General features: G+C 35.3%; 1 protein-coding gene across 4 annotated transcripts in view; it reads right to left on the bottom strand.

The window, feature by feature from the left end:
- Nucleotides 1-4083: 4083 nt before the first annotated feature.
- The window catches only part of LOC123671252 (peroxisomal leader peptide-processing protease), a 14926-nt gene continuing 1955 nt past the window's right edge, over nt 4084-17054 (bottom strand). For 2 of the 4 annotated variants that reach the window (XM_045604996.1, XM_045604995.1), the window contains exons 3-7: nt 10495-10661; nt 9984-10090; nt 9751-9922; nt 5400-5693; nt 4085-4472 (exon numbers count right to left, since the gene is read on the bottom strand). In XM_045604996.1, coding sequence (XP_045460952.1) covers nt 4405-4472; nt 5400-5693; nt 9751-9922; nt 9984-10090; nt 10495-10661 — 808 coding nt within the window. In that variant the 3' untranslated portion in view covers nt 4085-4404. Of the gene's footprint in view, nt 4473-5399; nt 5694-9750; nt 9923-9983; nt 10091-10494; nt 10662-17054 lie in introns of those variants that run through there. The other 2 variants (XM_045604993.1, XM_045604997.1) reach the window with 2 other exon arrangements.

Genomic DNA, 17054 nt, shown 5'->3' with positions numbered 1-17054 from the left:
ACGTGGTATAAAATAAAATAAACTTCTCAGATATGTATTTTTTAGGAAGGATGAGATGGAAATGATGAAATGGAAACGTTTCTCGTATATTTTGCATTCATCTGGGAATAGGCATTCTGGTTGAAGAATTGTAGAGAAAATATCCTCCACCGGCTACCCTAATAAAGCAATAAAATTGAGCAGTGTAGCAAAGAGAAGGCCGACACGCCTGATTAGTACATGTGTTTTTTAGCATCAACATCTCGTAAACAGTAAACAGCTGTGAGAGGGTTTACACGACATCTGGCTATTTATGAGTTGTTGTGTATAATGCGGCACCTTTGATAGTTTAAAATGTTGACTAAATTGTCTGTATATTTTCGTGTTGTTTCTAACCGATTTAAATCTCATTTCTTACTTTGAATTTCTACACATATGATTTTTGTTGATCAAGATTGAAATGCCGCCCCAGAATTTTGCCGCCCTAGGCGGTCGCCTCCCCTGCCTACCCCCTAGCGACGGCCCTGCATCTACATGACTATTATAGATTTGTCCGGTAGAAAATGAAACACCCTGTATATTCTGAATACCTAAGAAAATATTCATCGTTCTCAAAAATAAGCCTTTTCTCAATATTAGTCTCAAAATCAATGCAAAAATGAAATATTTAAGAGTGATTCCGAGAAATCCACATTGAGAATAAGGAAGCATCACAAGTCGCTGCTAATTTTCCTTCACGTGCTCAAATCTGAATATTGATAATAATCATTCAATCATGGCGCACTTATTATGCAGCCATCGAAAAAAGGTGTGCTCAGAATTGATTTCTATTCAATAAAACGAGCGCAAACAATAAATAAATGATGAAATTTTCAAGGTCGAACAGAATTTCTTATCGAAATATTTTAATTTATTCCTATTCGTAGAAATACTGTGGATCGATTGGTTACATTAGGATTGTTATATTAATACCTACCTTCCTCATAGATATGGACTTGTAGGAAATGAAAAATTGTGCACTATAGAGAGTGAGACTTTCGGCTCATTTGAAAAAACACAGACTGTTGAGAATCTATAAAAAAAAGTTATATCTCTCAAATGAAATGGAATCGAAAGAAATAAGATTCGAAATATAGTTTATTATTGATGTGATGGATCTTTTCCAAACATAAAATTCTATCAGAGTCCGATCAACTCCAAAATGCTCGCTTACTAAGTGAGACAAAAAATCGAATCGGGAAAAAAAAGGAAAGGAAAAAAGTGTTTCTTTTGACCTTAGGGATCTTTGGTTGAAATATATGTATAAGTCTGTAGATTATTCCCCTTTGAGAAGTAAATGGTCTACGGCATGCAGCCAAACGCACTCAAAGCCGCCGCCAGACAATTTGGCGCCCCGGCAAAATAAAATTTCGCCGCCCTGCTTTGCTTAATTTATCTGGATTTTTTTTTAAGAAGCCTCTATTATTCCTCTCAGGCATCTTTTCAATTTCATATGAAAAAGTATTTGTTAACTTAAAATCACATTTCCAAATTTATCAAAGGACGTTTTATCGATTGTTTAAAATTGTTAGAATTGTTTAAAAGTATGACTCCCTATAGTAAAAAAACTTAGATCATAAAGGTGGATTTTAGTACCTACTTGTATTTTCATTGCTAGTTGAGAGCGACTATTATACCTCTTGAAGGTGATTTACAGAACCTATGAAGTATTTTCATAACTATAGTTGAGAGCGCTTATGCGATTTAAAATGGTAATTTCACTAAGAAAACATTTTAAGTCAAAAAAAAAGTATGACTTGTTTTATTAGCTGACTTTGCGCCCCTACAATTTGACGCCGATGCTGCAGGGCGGACTGCACTTATTCTGTACTATTCGGGAAGCGGGAATTCGGGTTAGTTTTTGGTTTGTTATGATTTATTTAGCGCTTTGGAAAAATGAATAATTTGCTTGATCCATATCAGGATATGCCGAGGTTGGAGGTTGTTGATGAGATTTGTTGAGTGTCCGGTTAGAAATTCTTTGACAATGAGCTTTGTTTGAAAAGGGAGGGCTCTTTATTACACACTCCATAAGGATTCTTTAAAAAATTTGGCCTTTTTTGACGAATTCATTCTCTCAAAAATTCATGAGTCTCATATTTTCCATTAACTGTTCAGCCTTGAATCAAATAAATGATTAATAAGAAAAATATGAGAATTTTCCATCTTGAAAGATATTGCTGTGCTTTTTTTATGTACCATACCATTTATATATAATGTTTACAATTTCATCTTTTCGGCACAAAAAATTCAATTTGCAATGTGAAGTTTGAGAAAAATTATTTGTTCTTCATTTCATACATTCGCAAAACATATTTCAGATAAAATTACAGAACTCTAGAAACAAAATGACAGATGACACTTAAACTCGCGTGAGTGGATAGGACAGCTAAATCAGCTCTCAACAACGACAAATTTTGGCAATCCCTATTAGCGAGCTCTTTAAATTATTAGTTTCCGGTACTCTCTTAACTTTATGTAGTTAAAATACTTGAGGTTGAAGATATGTTCCAACCAACATCGATAAAGTATATCAAATGCTTGTATCAATAACTGCTTTTGATCCTGGGTGTTATATAATGAGCAGAGCGGTATCAATCAAATCATGGAACACACCTAGATTGTAAAAATAGAAAAGGAAAGTCGGTGGACAGGAATCAGCCAATGTCGATTAAGACTAGAAAACCAGATCTGACTATGATTTACCGACTCCAAAGTTCTCCTTTTTTATGTCCAGAGGCCTATTCGTTTTTGCTCTTGATAAGCAGTTGATATCTTCGAGCAACTTAATAATCTGATACTCTGAATTACTGATGGGGATCAGGTAACGGTAAGGATCGTGTGAAAAGTGACAGATCAACGCTGGAGGCGTGAAAGATTTCGGATTTATTGCCATAAATAATAAACAGTTTGAGGAAATGATATGTATGAAGATTTCTGAACTTCCGACAACAGATTAATAACCTCGATTGGTATTATAATCAATTTATGAAGATCTAAGAACTTAAAACATAATACACCTTGTAAATAAAAAAAATCCAATTTTGATAAATGAAACAAAAAATATGTACACAAACCTTCAGAAATCATTATGTTAACAAACCTAATGTATCTTTTATGGTTGAGTGATTAACACTTCCATCGTGACCACTGACCTTACCGCGATATTTCATAGAACTTCTTGTTCTAGTGATTTAGATATTCTATGAAATAAAAATTAATAAATAAAAAAGTACAAGAAATAATACAAATTCTCTATCTACAGCCTGCGAGGGAGGAATTAGAAGATATCGCATTTGCGGAAAACTTCGATATCATCATGGTAAGCGAGACAACTGATGCCATCCCACAGGGAACCCAGGATACAACATGTATCGTTTAGAATGCCCAACCGGAAATGGAGGTGGAACAAGGATTCACGTAAAGCAAGAAATCACCTCAGTGACGACACCAAGGTTACTAATACTAAGGTTTAAAGATAAGCAGAACTACAGTTTCGCTTTACTTTGGCCCCCCAAAAAAAATCCGGCCCCCTCTTGGCCACCCCTGTTTTTGAAAGCTGGCGTCGCCACTGAATCAGTGGCGACGCCAGCTTTCAAAAACAGGGGTGGCCAAGAGGAGGCCGGATACACCAGCAACACCTTACTGTTATTCTTTAACCAACAGCGAAATAAAAGTTTCTCCTAGAAAATATTATTCCTGGCCTATACTGTATAGTACATTTTGAGATAATAATAATCAATTATTATGAGACTCATATTCAAATTAACGTTTCAGCCTTAAATCAAATAAATGAATAATAAGAAAAATATCATAATTTTCCTTTTTGAAAGATATTGTTGTGCTTTTTTTTTGATGTACCATACATATTGAGGCTTTGCTTGAATTTTCATCAATTTTCTTAATTTTTTATTTCAGTTCGTGGCTGAACTGAGCGCGGATGACTATATGTCATCTACGCGTATGTGCACCGTTAGTTCAAAATTGCATCTCTTTTTAAAAAGAGTTAATCGTTGTTCGCTGTTCACCTCCTATACACCAGCAATACTTTATTGTTATTCTTTAACCAACAGGGAAATAATAGGTTCTCCCAGAAAATATTATTCCTGGCCTGTACTGTACTTTTTGAGTCAAAAAAAAAACAAATATTATCTTAAAATTTTATTATACAAAATAAAGAACTAGGATCCCTACCACATTGCTAATATCAAATATTTACATACCTACACTATAATAAGGCAGATTTGTATTAAACGAATAATAAAAAACCCCTACCATTTCATTTTGATTCGGATATTTCTAATGAAATTCGCCAAACTCGAAAATTGCATTGGTTCCTTTCCACTTAAACGACTTTATTTTATACCTATCCTTATAAAAAGCATTTCAAAGTTTTGATGAAAAGTTCCAAATTGGAGCATTGATTTCCGACAGCTTCTCTAACATCTTTACATCTGAAAGAAATACATTACTGTAAATCATTCAAGACATTAATCTCTTTTGCTCACGCTTTTCATAAAATATTTGAATTAAAAAAAATTAAAAGGAGTATTTTATCCTTCTTGGATTCAATCTTGAGGACTTTTCGACCTCTTGTACATGTATGTATTATCAAGAAAAAATGTAACTGACGTTACAAATATGCCCAAATTTGTGAACGTGTCAAGAAATGAGAAGAAATTTTTGTTTGGTACTAACAGTTTGGCAAGGCTGATGGAAAGCATCATTCCATTGCAAAGATGAATATACAGTAATGTATGGATACTCCGAAGAACCCAATAATCCGAACGGCCCAATTGGTAAAACGATATGTATAATCCGAACAGCCTGAACTCTGCAATCCGAACGGAAGAATGAAATGAAGAAGATTTGATTCCTTTGAGAGAATCAGGAGAAGGACTAGCTCAAGGTTTTGATTCAGTGGAATTAGTGAACAATTCAAATCATACTATGATCCAATTGATGAAAAAGAAAATCAAAAATGGACACGAGGTGATGACGAAGAAAATTGAGACACAGAGTTTTAGGAAGGTGATGAGTTATGCTGATGTCACTGAGGTAAATGAAAGCTCTGACAATGAAGATGAACCTGTTCAGAAAATGTTCACTAAAGAGGCGATTATATCATTCAATTAATGTCTTTGATGAGCAGAAATACAAAAGTACAGCATTTTTTTTATGGAAATGAGTTTCACGCTTTAGAAATGATTCTATAATCCGAATGATTTGATAAACCGAACGAGTCCTGCCAACTTTCTGTTCGGATTGTCCATATTAGTATCTCCAAAAAAAATCACTTGAATGATATTTCCGATTGAATTTCAAAAAACCTCACCTCTTCAATAAAACAGGATGTAGTTAGTTGATATCTTTGATTTTACCTTTACTTTTAAAGTATCCATCTAAAATTGGTTCCAGTAGTTTGGCGGGTATACTCATGTTCAATCTTGGATATGTCATATTGATGGGATCTAAAGTTTTAGCATTGCAAACTATTATTGCAACTAAATATCCACTATCGTCTAGAACAGCGCCCCCGCTGGCTCCTGGATGGATGCTGCATGTAGTTTTGATCATATACGGATGCATGTGACTTACGTGGCCTTTTGTAATTGTTGCACCAGGATTTATTTCTTTCGGAAATATCGGAAAGCCAACTGCATAAACTGGATCTCCTTTTGAAAAATGAGAAGGATGTAACATCTTAATCTTCTTCAAAAAAAAATATATAAAAAAAATATAAATATTGAATAAAGATATAAATATTAATTGACATTCCAGTTATTTTAATTTTTTCTGAATTACCAATGTCATTTTCGAGTACATTATGCCCAGGGGCATAATCTAAAGACTTTATGGTCCTTGGGCATAAAGTAAACACAGAAATAATTTTTAATAACAAAATTCTAAATATTATCAACATTTTTTATTGGAATTAATATTGAATTGGCAATTATGAAAATATCACGAGAATGTTAGATTGCCTGCAGCATACATGGATTCGTGTATCAGTATCATTGCCTGGTTATCAACTTTCTCTAATAGTACGAGAGCTAGCAACGTCGGGAAAACAAGCATTTCAGGTAGGCTAGTTTTTAGATATGCTATCTCTCTCACTCCCCCGGACATCATACGGGCTATCTGGCTGGCGGTAGTGGTTGCGTTCATCAGTGCGCATCCTACCTGTACAGGTAAAATATCGATTTTTCAAATCATTTTAAGAAGTTTTTTTTTTTTATTATTATTTTTATTGAATTTTTCGCAACATGAATATATTATTGCCAGATATTTTTATCGTTGTTTAAATTGTGCCAGACGCTAATTTTGAATTGAAAAAAAAATTTTTTTCAAAATATTTCAGTATGGCTGAAATTTTTATATGATGTTATTTAAGTATCTAAAAACCTAAAATTAATTTGCCAAATAATAATTCGATTGTTAAACCATCAGCCAGACCGATCTAAAAGTAAAAAGTGATGTGGTACCATTTTGCTTGGTATAGGAATAGTTGTCGAATAAATTACAGAGAAAGAATTAAAAACTATTGAATTAATTGTGGATTATAATAGCATTAAAATAATTATTTATTTTTGTGCAAAATTAATGTAATAATCTATCTCAAGGATGAAAGTAAACAAAAATTATATTTTTTAATCCATAATTGTGTCAAAAAAAACGGAGGCATCTTGATAATTATCATCATCTTCATCACTACTGTCATTTTCATTGCCATCGTCGTCTTTTGGATTATCATCGTCTTGTAATAAGCTATTATCTGTAAAAGAATGAAAAATTTTATAATCTTTCGGCAAAGAAATTTATTAGTATTTTATTTTCAATTTTTACCTTTAATGATAATGTCGGCAACTAATGATGGTAACTGCTCTCCAACAAACCAGATAAAATCATATTTATCGTCATTTATGGTCCAGCCAGAAGCTTGAGGTGATAGAGATGTTGGGTGTTGTAAATGAGCATTTCTCCAAAACTTTGTAACGTAACGAATTCGTAGTAAATGCTGATACAATTCAGCTTTGCATGGTGGTAGGCTTGATGGATCAAAATTACGAAATTTTTTTTCAAAATTATCATCTGATTTTTTAGACCGATAAGTGTTTGAAAACAGATGAAACCGAACTTCATTGACGTTCCAAGAATCACGAGCTCCGTAAATGTGACAAATAAACTTTTCTAAGATCCTAAATGTCTCATCCAGCAATTCTTCATCATCTGTTATAATATTTTGACAGGCTAATTGATACTCTTCTGACTGCTCTAACAGTTTAAAAGGTCGAAGTTTACCTTTCCGGAAAAAAGCTGGTGTGTAGTCGCATCCTGTGAGTGCATGAAAGCACGGTAGAGCTTTCGATAAAGAATTCCCTAGAATTTCGTGCACTTGATTGACGCTTATAAATCGCTCATGATTCCCTACGCCCAAATTCACCCAGATTTTTAGTGATGCATTCAAATGATGCATGTTACCAAGAAGTATTATTAAAATATCTGTGTCTGAGCAGCGTATCACAACTTCACCATCGACATTTATTTGGCAAATGTGATATATTATTCGAGAATCGGCTTCTTCGTGTTCTTCGCAAGACAGTGAATCTTCAACAGTTTTAATAACTTTATTACTTTCAACCCGGTATGAATAGCACTTGTTGAAGTTCACATAAATTATTTTATCTCCAATGATAGGAGCCATTTCATCACCAGCCCAATGGTCAATAAAAAAATTAACAAGGGCTTCTTTAAAATATATATTTTTAAGTTCAGCTATAAAATTATGTGGACGAATTTGATTGGGCCCGATTGTAACTTGGCTGATTATTTCATCCCGACGTGAACGCTCAAAATCTTTGATTGACGGTGTAAAATATTGATCGAAGACAATATCGACACGATTGGATTTAAATCGTAGTATCATACTCAGAAATTTTTTAGATAAAGCATCGAAGGTTACAGGTACTTCTTTCATTAAGTGTAACATGAAGAAACCATCTTAAATAGCTGAATTAAAAGATGAAGGTGGCTTATCGACGTTACCACCGATTTTCTTCTCAATCAATTTGAGCAATTGAGATTTGTCAGTTTTACAAATACTGCCATCTGCGTGGCACATTGATGTTGGCACTGGTGTCAGTGGAAATGTTAAAACTTTTTCAATATCAACTTTATGAGTTAACGATATTCCTAACATTCTCCCAAATAAATCGCGTTGCATTCTCAGCTCGACAACTTTATTTCCGAGAGTTAATTTTTTTTTTTTGGAGCCTCAGCGAAGTTAGGTATTTTATTTTTTTTATCGGTTTGTCAAATCTACTTTCATCTATAGCACATTCAGTAATGAACTGTTTCCTTAACTCATCACCATTTTCTTCGACGTTCAGCAGGAACTCAGCTATATGTTGAGAGGCCGGCTTTCCAGTAGCTATATTGTAAATATTATCTTTGTTTAGATCTGGATCAAACGGATTACAGTTTTTTTCAAAAATATCGATAAAATCAGCAAGTTGTTTTTCAAAAATTTTAATCCGATTAGGTTGTAAGTCTGCGGTAACGTCTTGCAAGTGTCTTAATCCACAAACATCGAGATCGGTCTGGCTGAAGGTTTAACAATCGAATTATTGTTTGGCAAATTAATTTTAGGTTTTTAGATACTTAAATAACATCATATAAAAATTTCAGCCATACTGAAATATTTTGAAAAAAATTTTTTTTTCAATTCAAAATTAGCGTCTGGCACAATTTAAACAACGATAAAAATATCTGGCAATAATATATTCATGTTGCGAAAAATTCAATAAAAATAATAAAAAAAAAAAAAAACTTCTTAAAATGATTTGAAAAATCGATATTTTACCTGTACAGGTAGGATGCGCACTGATGAACGCAACCACTACCGCCAGCCAGATAGCCCGTATGATGTCCGGGGGAGTGAGAGAGATAGCATATCTAAAAACTGGCCTACCTGAAATTCTCTCTCGAAAACGTTGCTAGCTCTTAGACTATAAATAAAGAACATACTCAGAAGGTATCCCTTCAAGCATTCTCAAAATCTGAATTTTTGGAAATACCTGTCCTCTATATCCTTCAGCAACAGACATACTATTTCTTCCACCATGACCTTTCAACGTAATCTTACTGGCTCCAGTGGTCCTGCCAGAAGAGTTGTTGATGTTCGAAACAGACAGTGACCAGATATCACACAAACCCTGAGATAATTGGGATTTTGCCAAATATTTTTTTTCAACTGGTTGTTGCGGCATCGCAGCGACAGCACCGATGACACGCTGAGCCTTGCTTTTGTGCCCTCACAACTCGCTTGCGGACTATCTCTCTCGCTCTTTCCGAGTATACCTTTGCAACTCCTCTTCTGGGGCGTCGTCGGTAGTGACTATATCTGCCCGAGAGATGGCGTTATGCGCTTTGCGCCACTCTCTAGTACGGTAACATCCACGATGGAGTGGAAGGTCTACTGGCAGAGATCACAGGATTGTCAAACTGAAGATTCCACAGTTGATCTCGGGATGAAACACCGCAATCCTCAGAAAGAGGGTGCAACATCAAAATTGGGCACGATAACGACTCGCCAAAAAGTGATTGAATATAATTCAGTCAAAATGCTTACGAACCCTGGTGTTGTAGAATTATGTATTTTTATTTTTTAGGTACATATCAAGTGAAGGAACAGAGATATATTATATAGCAGTCGTGGAGAAAAATATTTACCACATGCAATTTCTTTTCTCGAAAAAGAAATCGAACGACTGAACTCCTCTAACGGTTGTTCAGCCTTCAAAACAGCAATATCAATGGGATGATCTACAGAATTAGAGAAAATGACATCACAAAAAACAATCCTGCCATTGTTGCTGCACAGTTGGAGTTTAGGTGCAGTTTCCTGAAGCAATGAAAATAATCCTGGTAATATTCAAAAATTATCTTATATATTTAATACCTACCACTACATGTGCGTTGGTTATGAGAATGCCTTCTTCTTTATTTATCAATATCGCAGTACCCCATATAGTGCCATTATATATTTGAAACACACTAGATTCTACTGCACCTATAACAAATTTGGGCACATTTTATTAAATGGCATAAATACATACAATCATGATGTTTTCACAGCTTGAACGAAGTCTTCCAATCTCTTTTCAAACTTCGAACTTTTTAAATGCTTTTTTTAATGAAATCTGACACTCTGTATATGAACGGCAAAAGTGAATGCGATAGAGCTAACTAACGATTTTTAAATAGCTCTTCTCGAAAACTATGAAAGCTATTCACATGGTATTCGGTACAAAAGCCGGTAGCTCCAATAGTTTCTGAGTTATAAACTTTTTAAATTTTTATTTGGACTTCGACTAAAAGATTTTTATACAAAATTTATTGATTATTATATTTTATACTCAAAAAAATTAATTAATAAGATTGCAAAATTTGCAGTGTTTTATCATTTATACTTACTGAGTATTAGACTCTTCGGATCTGGCAAGTCTTCGTTTATTAATCGAAAAGGATATTGACTTAGATTCTCTAAAAATAAAGATCTAAAATCTGCTATTACGGTAAAATTCAACCATTCTCCTTTCCACCAGTTTAATGTTGAAATAACTATTCCAATTGCAACATGGCTAAAATGTAAAGAACAATAATTGTTATTACTTATATCTACTCAGAAAAAAATCTTCAAGGACTCCCGATCTCTTTTTTTGAAATAATTAGATGTCAGAAAGCAGATCATAGATATTTTGATTCGTTCTCGAGTCCAAAGGGCGTTTCTTGAAAAATACTTTCAAATATTTCGCTATCTCTATGATCCGTTATGAGTATCATATGATTCATAAAGATTACTGAAAAAAACGTTGTGTTATTTGTTGTTGCGATAAATAAGTTCAAACGGAAATGTATCAACGATAAAAATCGTGCAGTTCCAGTGGTCTGAACTCATCTATTGAAGAAATAATATGATGCGAATTTGGCGCGTTAGTTTGTGAGAGCCTGATGTATTCTTTACTATGGATGAAGAATCAAACGCTATGAAGGTAAGCTATTCTAGGAATTCTCTTATTATGTACCAATTCATTTTCTTCATTTGACTAAAAAAGGTTTATTCATCTCTGCCAAGTCCTTCATTTGGGGTATATCACCTTGATTACCATGGTTACTAAGTAGGTAGTCCGTATACAGGGTGTAACATGTGTGTCTATTCATAGCCTAGTGATGAGAATGTAAGTCAGCCAGGCCTTTCAGGAAAGTAGCTTGTTTTGTTTCCTAAGACTGTTAGTTTCGGGGATACAGGGTGATTCATGGAAATTGGCCTAAATTTCTGATCTCCATAACTTGGGAATCAGCAGTCCGATTTTGTTTAAATTTTGTGGGTTCATTCATGTGATGCAACCCTTCAAAACGATCAATGTAATTTCAATATTTTCAGGGCAGTACTCAGATTATCGAGTTTTTTCCTTTAGACTTCGAAATCTATATTTTTTATACGGTTTTAAGGAATATAGTTATTGCCATGAAACAATACATAATTCAGTCTAATGAATTCAACTTTCACTTTGAATTTATATACTTCCGCGAGGGGGGCCATGCCCCCCCTCTCTGGATCCGCCCCTGCAATCATGATGTAGGTAGCTAAGCGCTGTTGCGGTGACCTCAGCTACAATCAGGAACGACAGATGTGGAAATTTTATGAACTAAAAAAGTATTTTACGAAAGCTGTCGTTTGGTTATGCCAAAATACACCCTTATTGCTATTCAAAAACGAAACGGCACACGATTATCGCGGTTCTGAAGTGAAATTTTCAAAATAAAAAAAAGTTTTTTTTTCAAAAGTATTTTAGGAAACTTGAAATTTATATATATTATTCTTTGAAGTTTCAGGAGTTCCTGGAGGCACACCAGTATGTCGGTTCCTTCGACCTGGCAGACAGTTAAATAATAAAAATACAGGTTCGTCCAGATTTCAGTTAAATACTTTGGCGTCGCATAAAACAACTATTTTTCATGAAAAAAAGTTAATTTGAGAGATACAGGGTGTTAAAGTTTGGAAAAAAATCAGTTTTTTACTCAAGTATTATTTAGGTCTGGGAATCATGAATGAATGATTTGAATCTTCGAATAATCATTGAATAATTATTCGCATAATTGCATTTTGCATTATTCGAATAATCATGAATATTCACTGAATAGTTGAATAATCAATGACTACTTTTCTATTCATGAATAATCAGTGAATGGTTGAGTATTCACTGATTATTCAGTGAATAGTTTTCTATTCAGTGAGTAGTTGGATATTTATGAAGTTACGAATGAAAGTTTGAATGATCACTTGACTCACTATTCAGGAATGATTGAAACAAGGTTTTGTGATTCACTACGGACAAATCATTTTATTAATGTAAATATGTAAATTATATTTCTTCAATTCTAATCTGACCCCATAGATTGTGCTAATTTTTAACTACCATAGACAGAGTCTATGGTGCCAAGGCCAGGGTTATATTGAATACTTAATCCTATGACAATTATTGTTACTAGGCAACATACTGAACAATATCAACAATATCATTTAGATCTTTCATTTCGAATTAATATTGAAAGGGAATTGTTTGGAATAGAAACTTTAATTGTCGTTTCTTTGTTTTCAGAGCAACACAATTGTTTTATTTAATTTCCTTTCAACCTATAAGAATTTGTCTTATAAAACGACAATTCTAGTTGAAATTAAAAAAAAATGGAAAGGCTACGATTCGAATTTGTGGTACAGGCGGCAACAGATGGAAAATCCAACATTATATGCATAACTCCTGTCAGTGTTCGGAATCCAAACAAACAAATTGTCATTCAAATTAGTACGTTGTCGTTGAAGAAATTGGCTAATTTTGATAAATAAGATTATTTGAGGAACGATTTTACTATTAATTGATAGACAGAAGAAACGAGATTAATGCCGAAAGTTCGAACTTGAGGTTCAACTAATAAACACGGCTTTTTACAGAATCTGGGGAATGATACAGGATTCAAAGTTACTGGTATTAACCTCGTTCCTTCTGTCTATCAATTAATACTGAAATCGTTCCTCAAATACTCTTATTTAAGAAAATAAACCAATTCCTTCAACGAGACCGTACTAATTTGAATGACAATTTATTTGTTTGGATTCCGAACACTGACAGGAGAACCAAAAATGGCGGTGTGTGACGTCACACTAATAGAGCGTATATGGCGAGAGGGAAAACACCAAAACGATTATACCACGTCGCAAAGGGTATATTCACTCATCAAAACGCTCGGATTTTATTGGTTCATTAAAACATGAGTTCAATCATTGAATATTGACTGAATATTCATTGAATAATCACTGAATAATCAACGAATAGTTGAATATTCATGACTACTCATGAATCATCAAGCATGAATAGTTGTTTGAATGAATTATTCGAATAATCGAATAAATTTATGGATGAATATTCGAATACAAAAAGGCGAAAAAGTCCCAGCCCTAGTATTATTGCATTCATTGTTTGGTTTTTAGTTATTGAAGTCTAGATAATGTACTGTTTCGAATTAGGTAAGTGATGTCTTCGACCAACATTATATAGTGGCGTAGATATAGGGGAGCGATGATCCTTTTCCTATTGAGAATCTACATCACTGTCTTTTTTCGAGAAAATTATTTTATTTCTGAAATCAACAGAGCTTCACTTAAAACAAGTCTGGAATTTTTTTTATGGAATGTACCATTTTGGATATAATCGTGTACAAATCAAACACTATCAACATAAATCATCTTCTTCTTCTTCTTCGTCTTAATTTAAGCCTAGGGCTTGTATATTCCACTTTAGTCCTCGGTGGATGTAGATATCTACATAAATCTACAAAAATTAATTTTTCAAATTTCCCATTAGGGATGAATGTAAGTACAAAAATTGACATAGTGTATTATAACGCTTTCAGATGCATTCAATTGAACATTTCAAAAAGATCAATTGTCAGATACTAAAACAATTAAAAATATTCAAAAAAAATTTTATTGTTTGAGTGTCTGACAAATGTTAAATTTTTTATTTTTTTCAAGCTTTAACATCCTGTATCTCTAAAACGAAGCTTGTTATTATTATAAAGTACTAAGTCCTTTTTATAAAATTGGATTTTATTCCTCAATATTCGACCTTCGACCTTCGAGGTCGATACAACGATTGTAGCAGTCAAATCAATTTTTTGATACCATTTTGTGGTACGATCTGATTGGCAATACGTTTTAAACAGTTACATATTTAATATTATATTGTATTAATGTTAGCAGCCAGAGATAAACAAACAATGCCTTCCCGAGAATAACTCCTTAATCAAAACTGAACCGATTTGTAACCGTCTACCTCCATAGAGCAAACTGTCTGTACTAAGACCACACCTCATGATACATACATTTTTTGCTTTTTGCATGAAGGTAGAAAAAATGTTGTATGCAACTCGTGCAAAAATTCATTCAACATTCACTTTTTGCACTTGTTGCATAAATAACTATTAATCAATTTTTAGGCAAATGGTGCAAATGGCCCTTATGGTTATTTATATGTCACAAACTAAGGGCCAGTTGCACCATTTGCCTAAACATTGATTAAAAATTTAAACATTGATTACTCTATGATTTCTTAAGGGCCATTTGCACCATTTGTCTAAACATTGATTAAAATTTAAACGTCGATTAATTTCTGATTTCTCTTAAGAAATCATAGAGTAATCAACGTTTAAATTTTTAATCAATGTTTAGGCAAATGGTGCAACTGGCCCTAAGAGAAATCAGAAATTAATCGACGTTTAAATTTTAATCAATGTTTAGGCAAATGGTGCAAATGGCCCTAATAGTCTAAGAGCCATAGAAATAACCACCGCAACAGCTGTCAAATTTATAAACGCATCTTTTGAAGATTAGGGCCATAGACATAGAATAATATGTTATTATAGGTCTATGATTAGGGCTAAATAAAAATCATCAGGATTTATATAGTGACTTATACCGTATTCGACTGGCTGTACCAGTTCGAATTAATTCGCACTGGTGCAGCCAGTCGAATACGCTATTAATTAAACATAGGGGGTGTTCCACCCATATGCCTCACCTCCTTTCTCCTGAAGACCATGGAGAAAATAATTGACAACAACATACGAGGCAGTGTAAAACTCCACAGCAACAGTTTGCTTATAGGGCGGGTAGATCTACTGTAGACGCCCTTCATCATCTTCTTAGAGAGGTGGAAGGCACCCTCAACGCAAAGGAGATTCTGCTTGCAATGTTCGGTGATATCGGAGGGGCCTTTGACAATACCCTACATACCTCCATATGCAATGCAGCCAAAAGGAAAGGGATAGAACCCTCCACTGTAAAGTGGATATCAGCTATGTTGAAAGGACGAACCGTTACAGCCTATCTGGGAGAAACCGAAGTGACTGTGCTGACGTGCAGGGGATGCCCCCAGGGAGGGGTTCTATCACCCCTGCTGTGGAGCTTGGTCATGGATGGCCTCTTGGAGAGGCTTACAACAGGCGGATTTAACGTCCAGGCTTACGCCGACGACATAGTGGTGACGGTTAGAGGCAAGCATGGGGGCCCAATAAGTAGCCGAATGCAACTTGCTCTCAAAACTATTGAAAATTGGTGCGGGGAAGAGGGGCTTACTGTCAACCCCTCGAAAACATCAATAATCCCGTTCACTAGAAGAAGGAATCTCGACCTCAGAGCTCTGGTCTTAAATGGTCAGACTCTGCACTTCTCTAGTGAGTGTAAATATCTAGGTGTTATCCTGGACAGTAAACTGAACTGGGGGAAACATATAGATAAGACTCTTTCCAGAGCCACGGCGGCTATGTGGGCATGCAAAAGACTCTTTGGAAAGACATGGGGACTGAAACCGAAAATGGTACTGTGGTTATACACAGCGGTGGTACGCCCTATTGTCACCTATGCATCTCTAGCATGGTGGACAAAAACCGAGGAGGTCACCACACGCATCAGGTTGCAGAAAATGCAAAGGCTGGCGTGCATTGGTGTCACAGGAGCTATGCGCACAGCTCCTACGGCAGCGCTGGAGGTCATACTAGACTTGCCTCCCTTACACCTACATGTAAGGAAATGTAGCCTGCTCGAAGCAATAAGGATTTCCCATAATGGAAAGCTCCTTCCTGGGAACTGGGTTGGACATATGAGGATACTGAATCAACTAGATTCAAACCTCCTGGCAAAACCATCAGATATTATGCCAACCACCTACGATTTTGAAACGCCCTTTGAAACGGTTATAAATGACCGTCATAGTGCAATAAGTTTCATAAATCGTCTGGACAAAAAGTCATCCATATGGTTTACAGATGGATCAAAAACAGAGAAGGGCACCGGCATTGGGATATATGGACCTAGACTGAGGATCTCTAAAGCCCTGGGAAGTGAGCCCTCGATTCTACAAGCCGAGATAATGGCTGTTTATGTATGCGCCCAGGAGTGTCTCAAAATGAACCTCAAAGGGGCGCATATCTACATCACCACGGACAGCCAAGCCACGCTGAGATCCCTGGAATCGTGCTGTCAGGGGTCTCTGCTGACTTGGGAGTGCCGTAACACCATACAGCAACTGGCCAGAGGAAATAAGGTGACTCTGCTATGGGTACCAGGGCACTGTGGGGTTGAAGGAAATGAGAGAGCGGACGAGCTTGCAAAAAGTGCATCAAGGTTAAGACCTGCTGGACCTGAGCCTTTCTGTGGGATAGGAAAAGACCAATACAAAGCTGCGGTCCAGCTATGGGAGTTGAACAGTAGGACAATCCACTGGACTAACACTCCTAGACTTGCTCAGGCAAAGAAACTTGTGAAGATTTCACCTACTTACACCAGAAAACTCCTGAAGCTGTCACGAGCGGAGCTTCGGGTGATGGTGGGACTGCTGACGGGGCACTGTCGGTACAAACATCATTTTTACCGTATGGGTAAGTCAGCAGACGAGATTTGCAGGCTCTGTGGATCG

This window comes from Harmonia axyridis, chromosome 1 (assembly GCF_914767665.1).
Source record: "Harmonia axyridis chromosome 1, icHarAxyr1.1, whole genome shotgun sequence".
NCBI classification, from domain to species: domain Eukaryota; kingdom Metazoa; phylum Arthropoda; class Insecta; order Coleoptera; family Coccinellidae; genus Harmonia; species Harmonia axyridis.
This window is presented reverse-complemented; position numbering and strand designations above follow the sequence as displayed.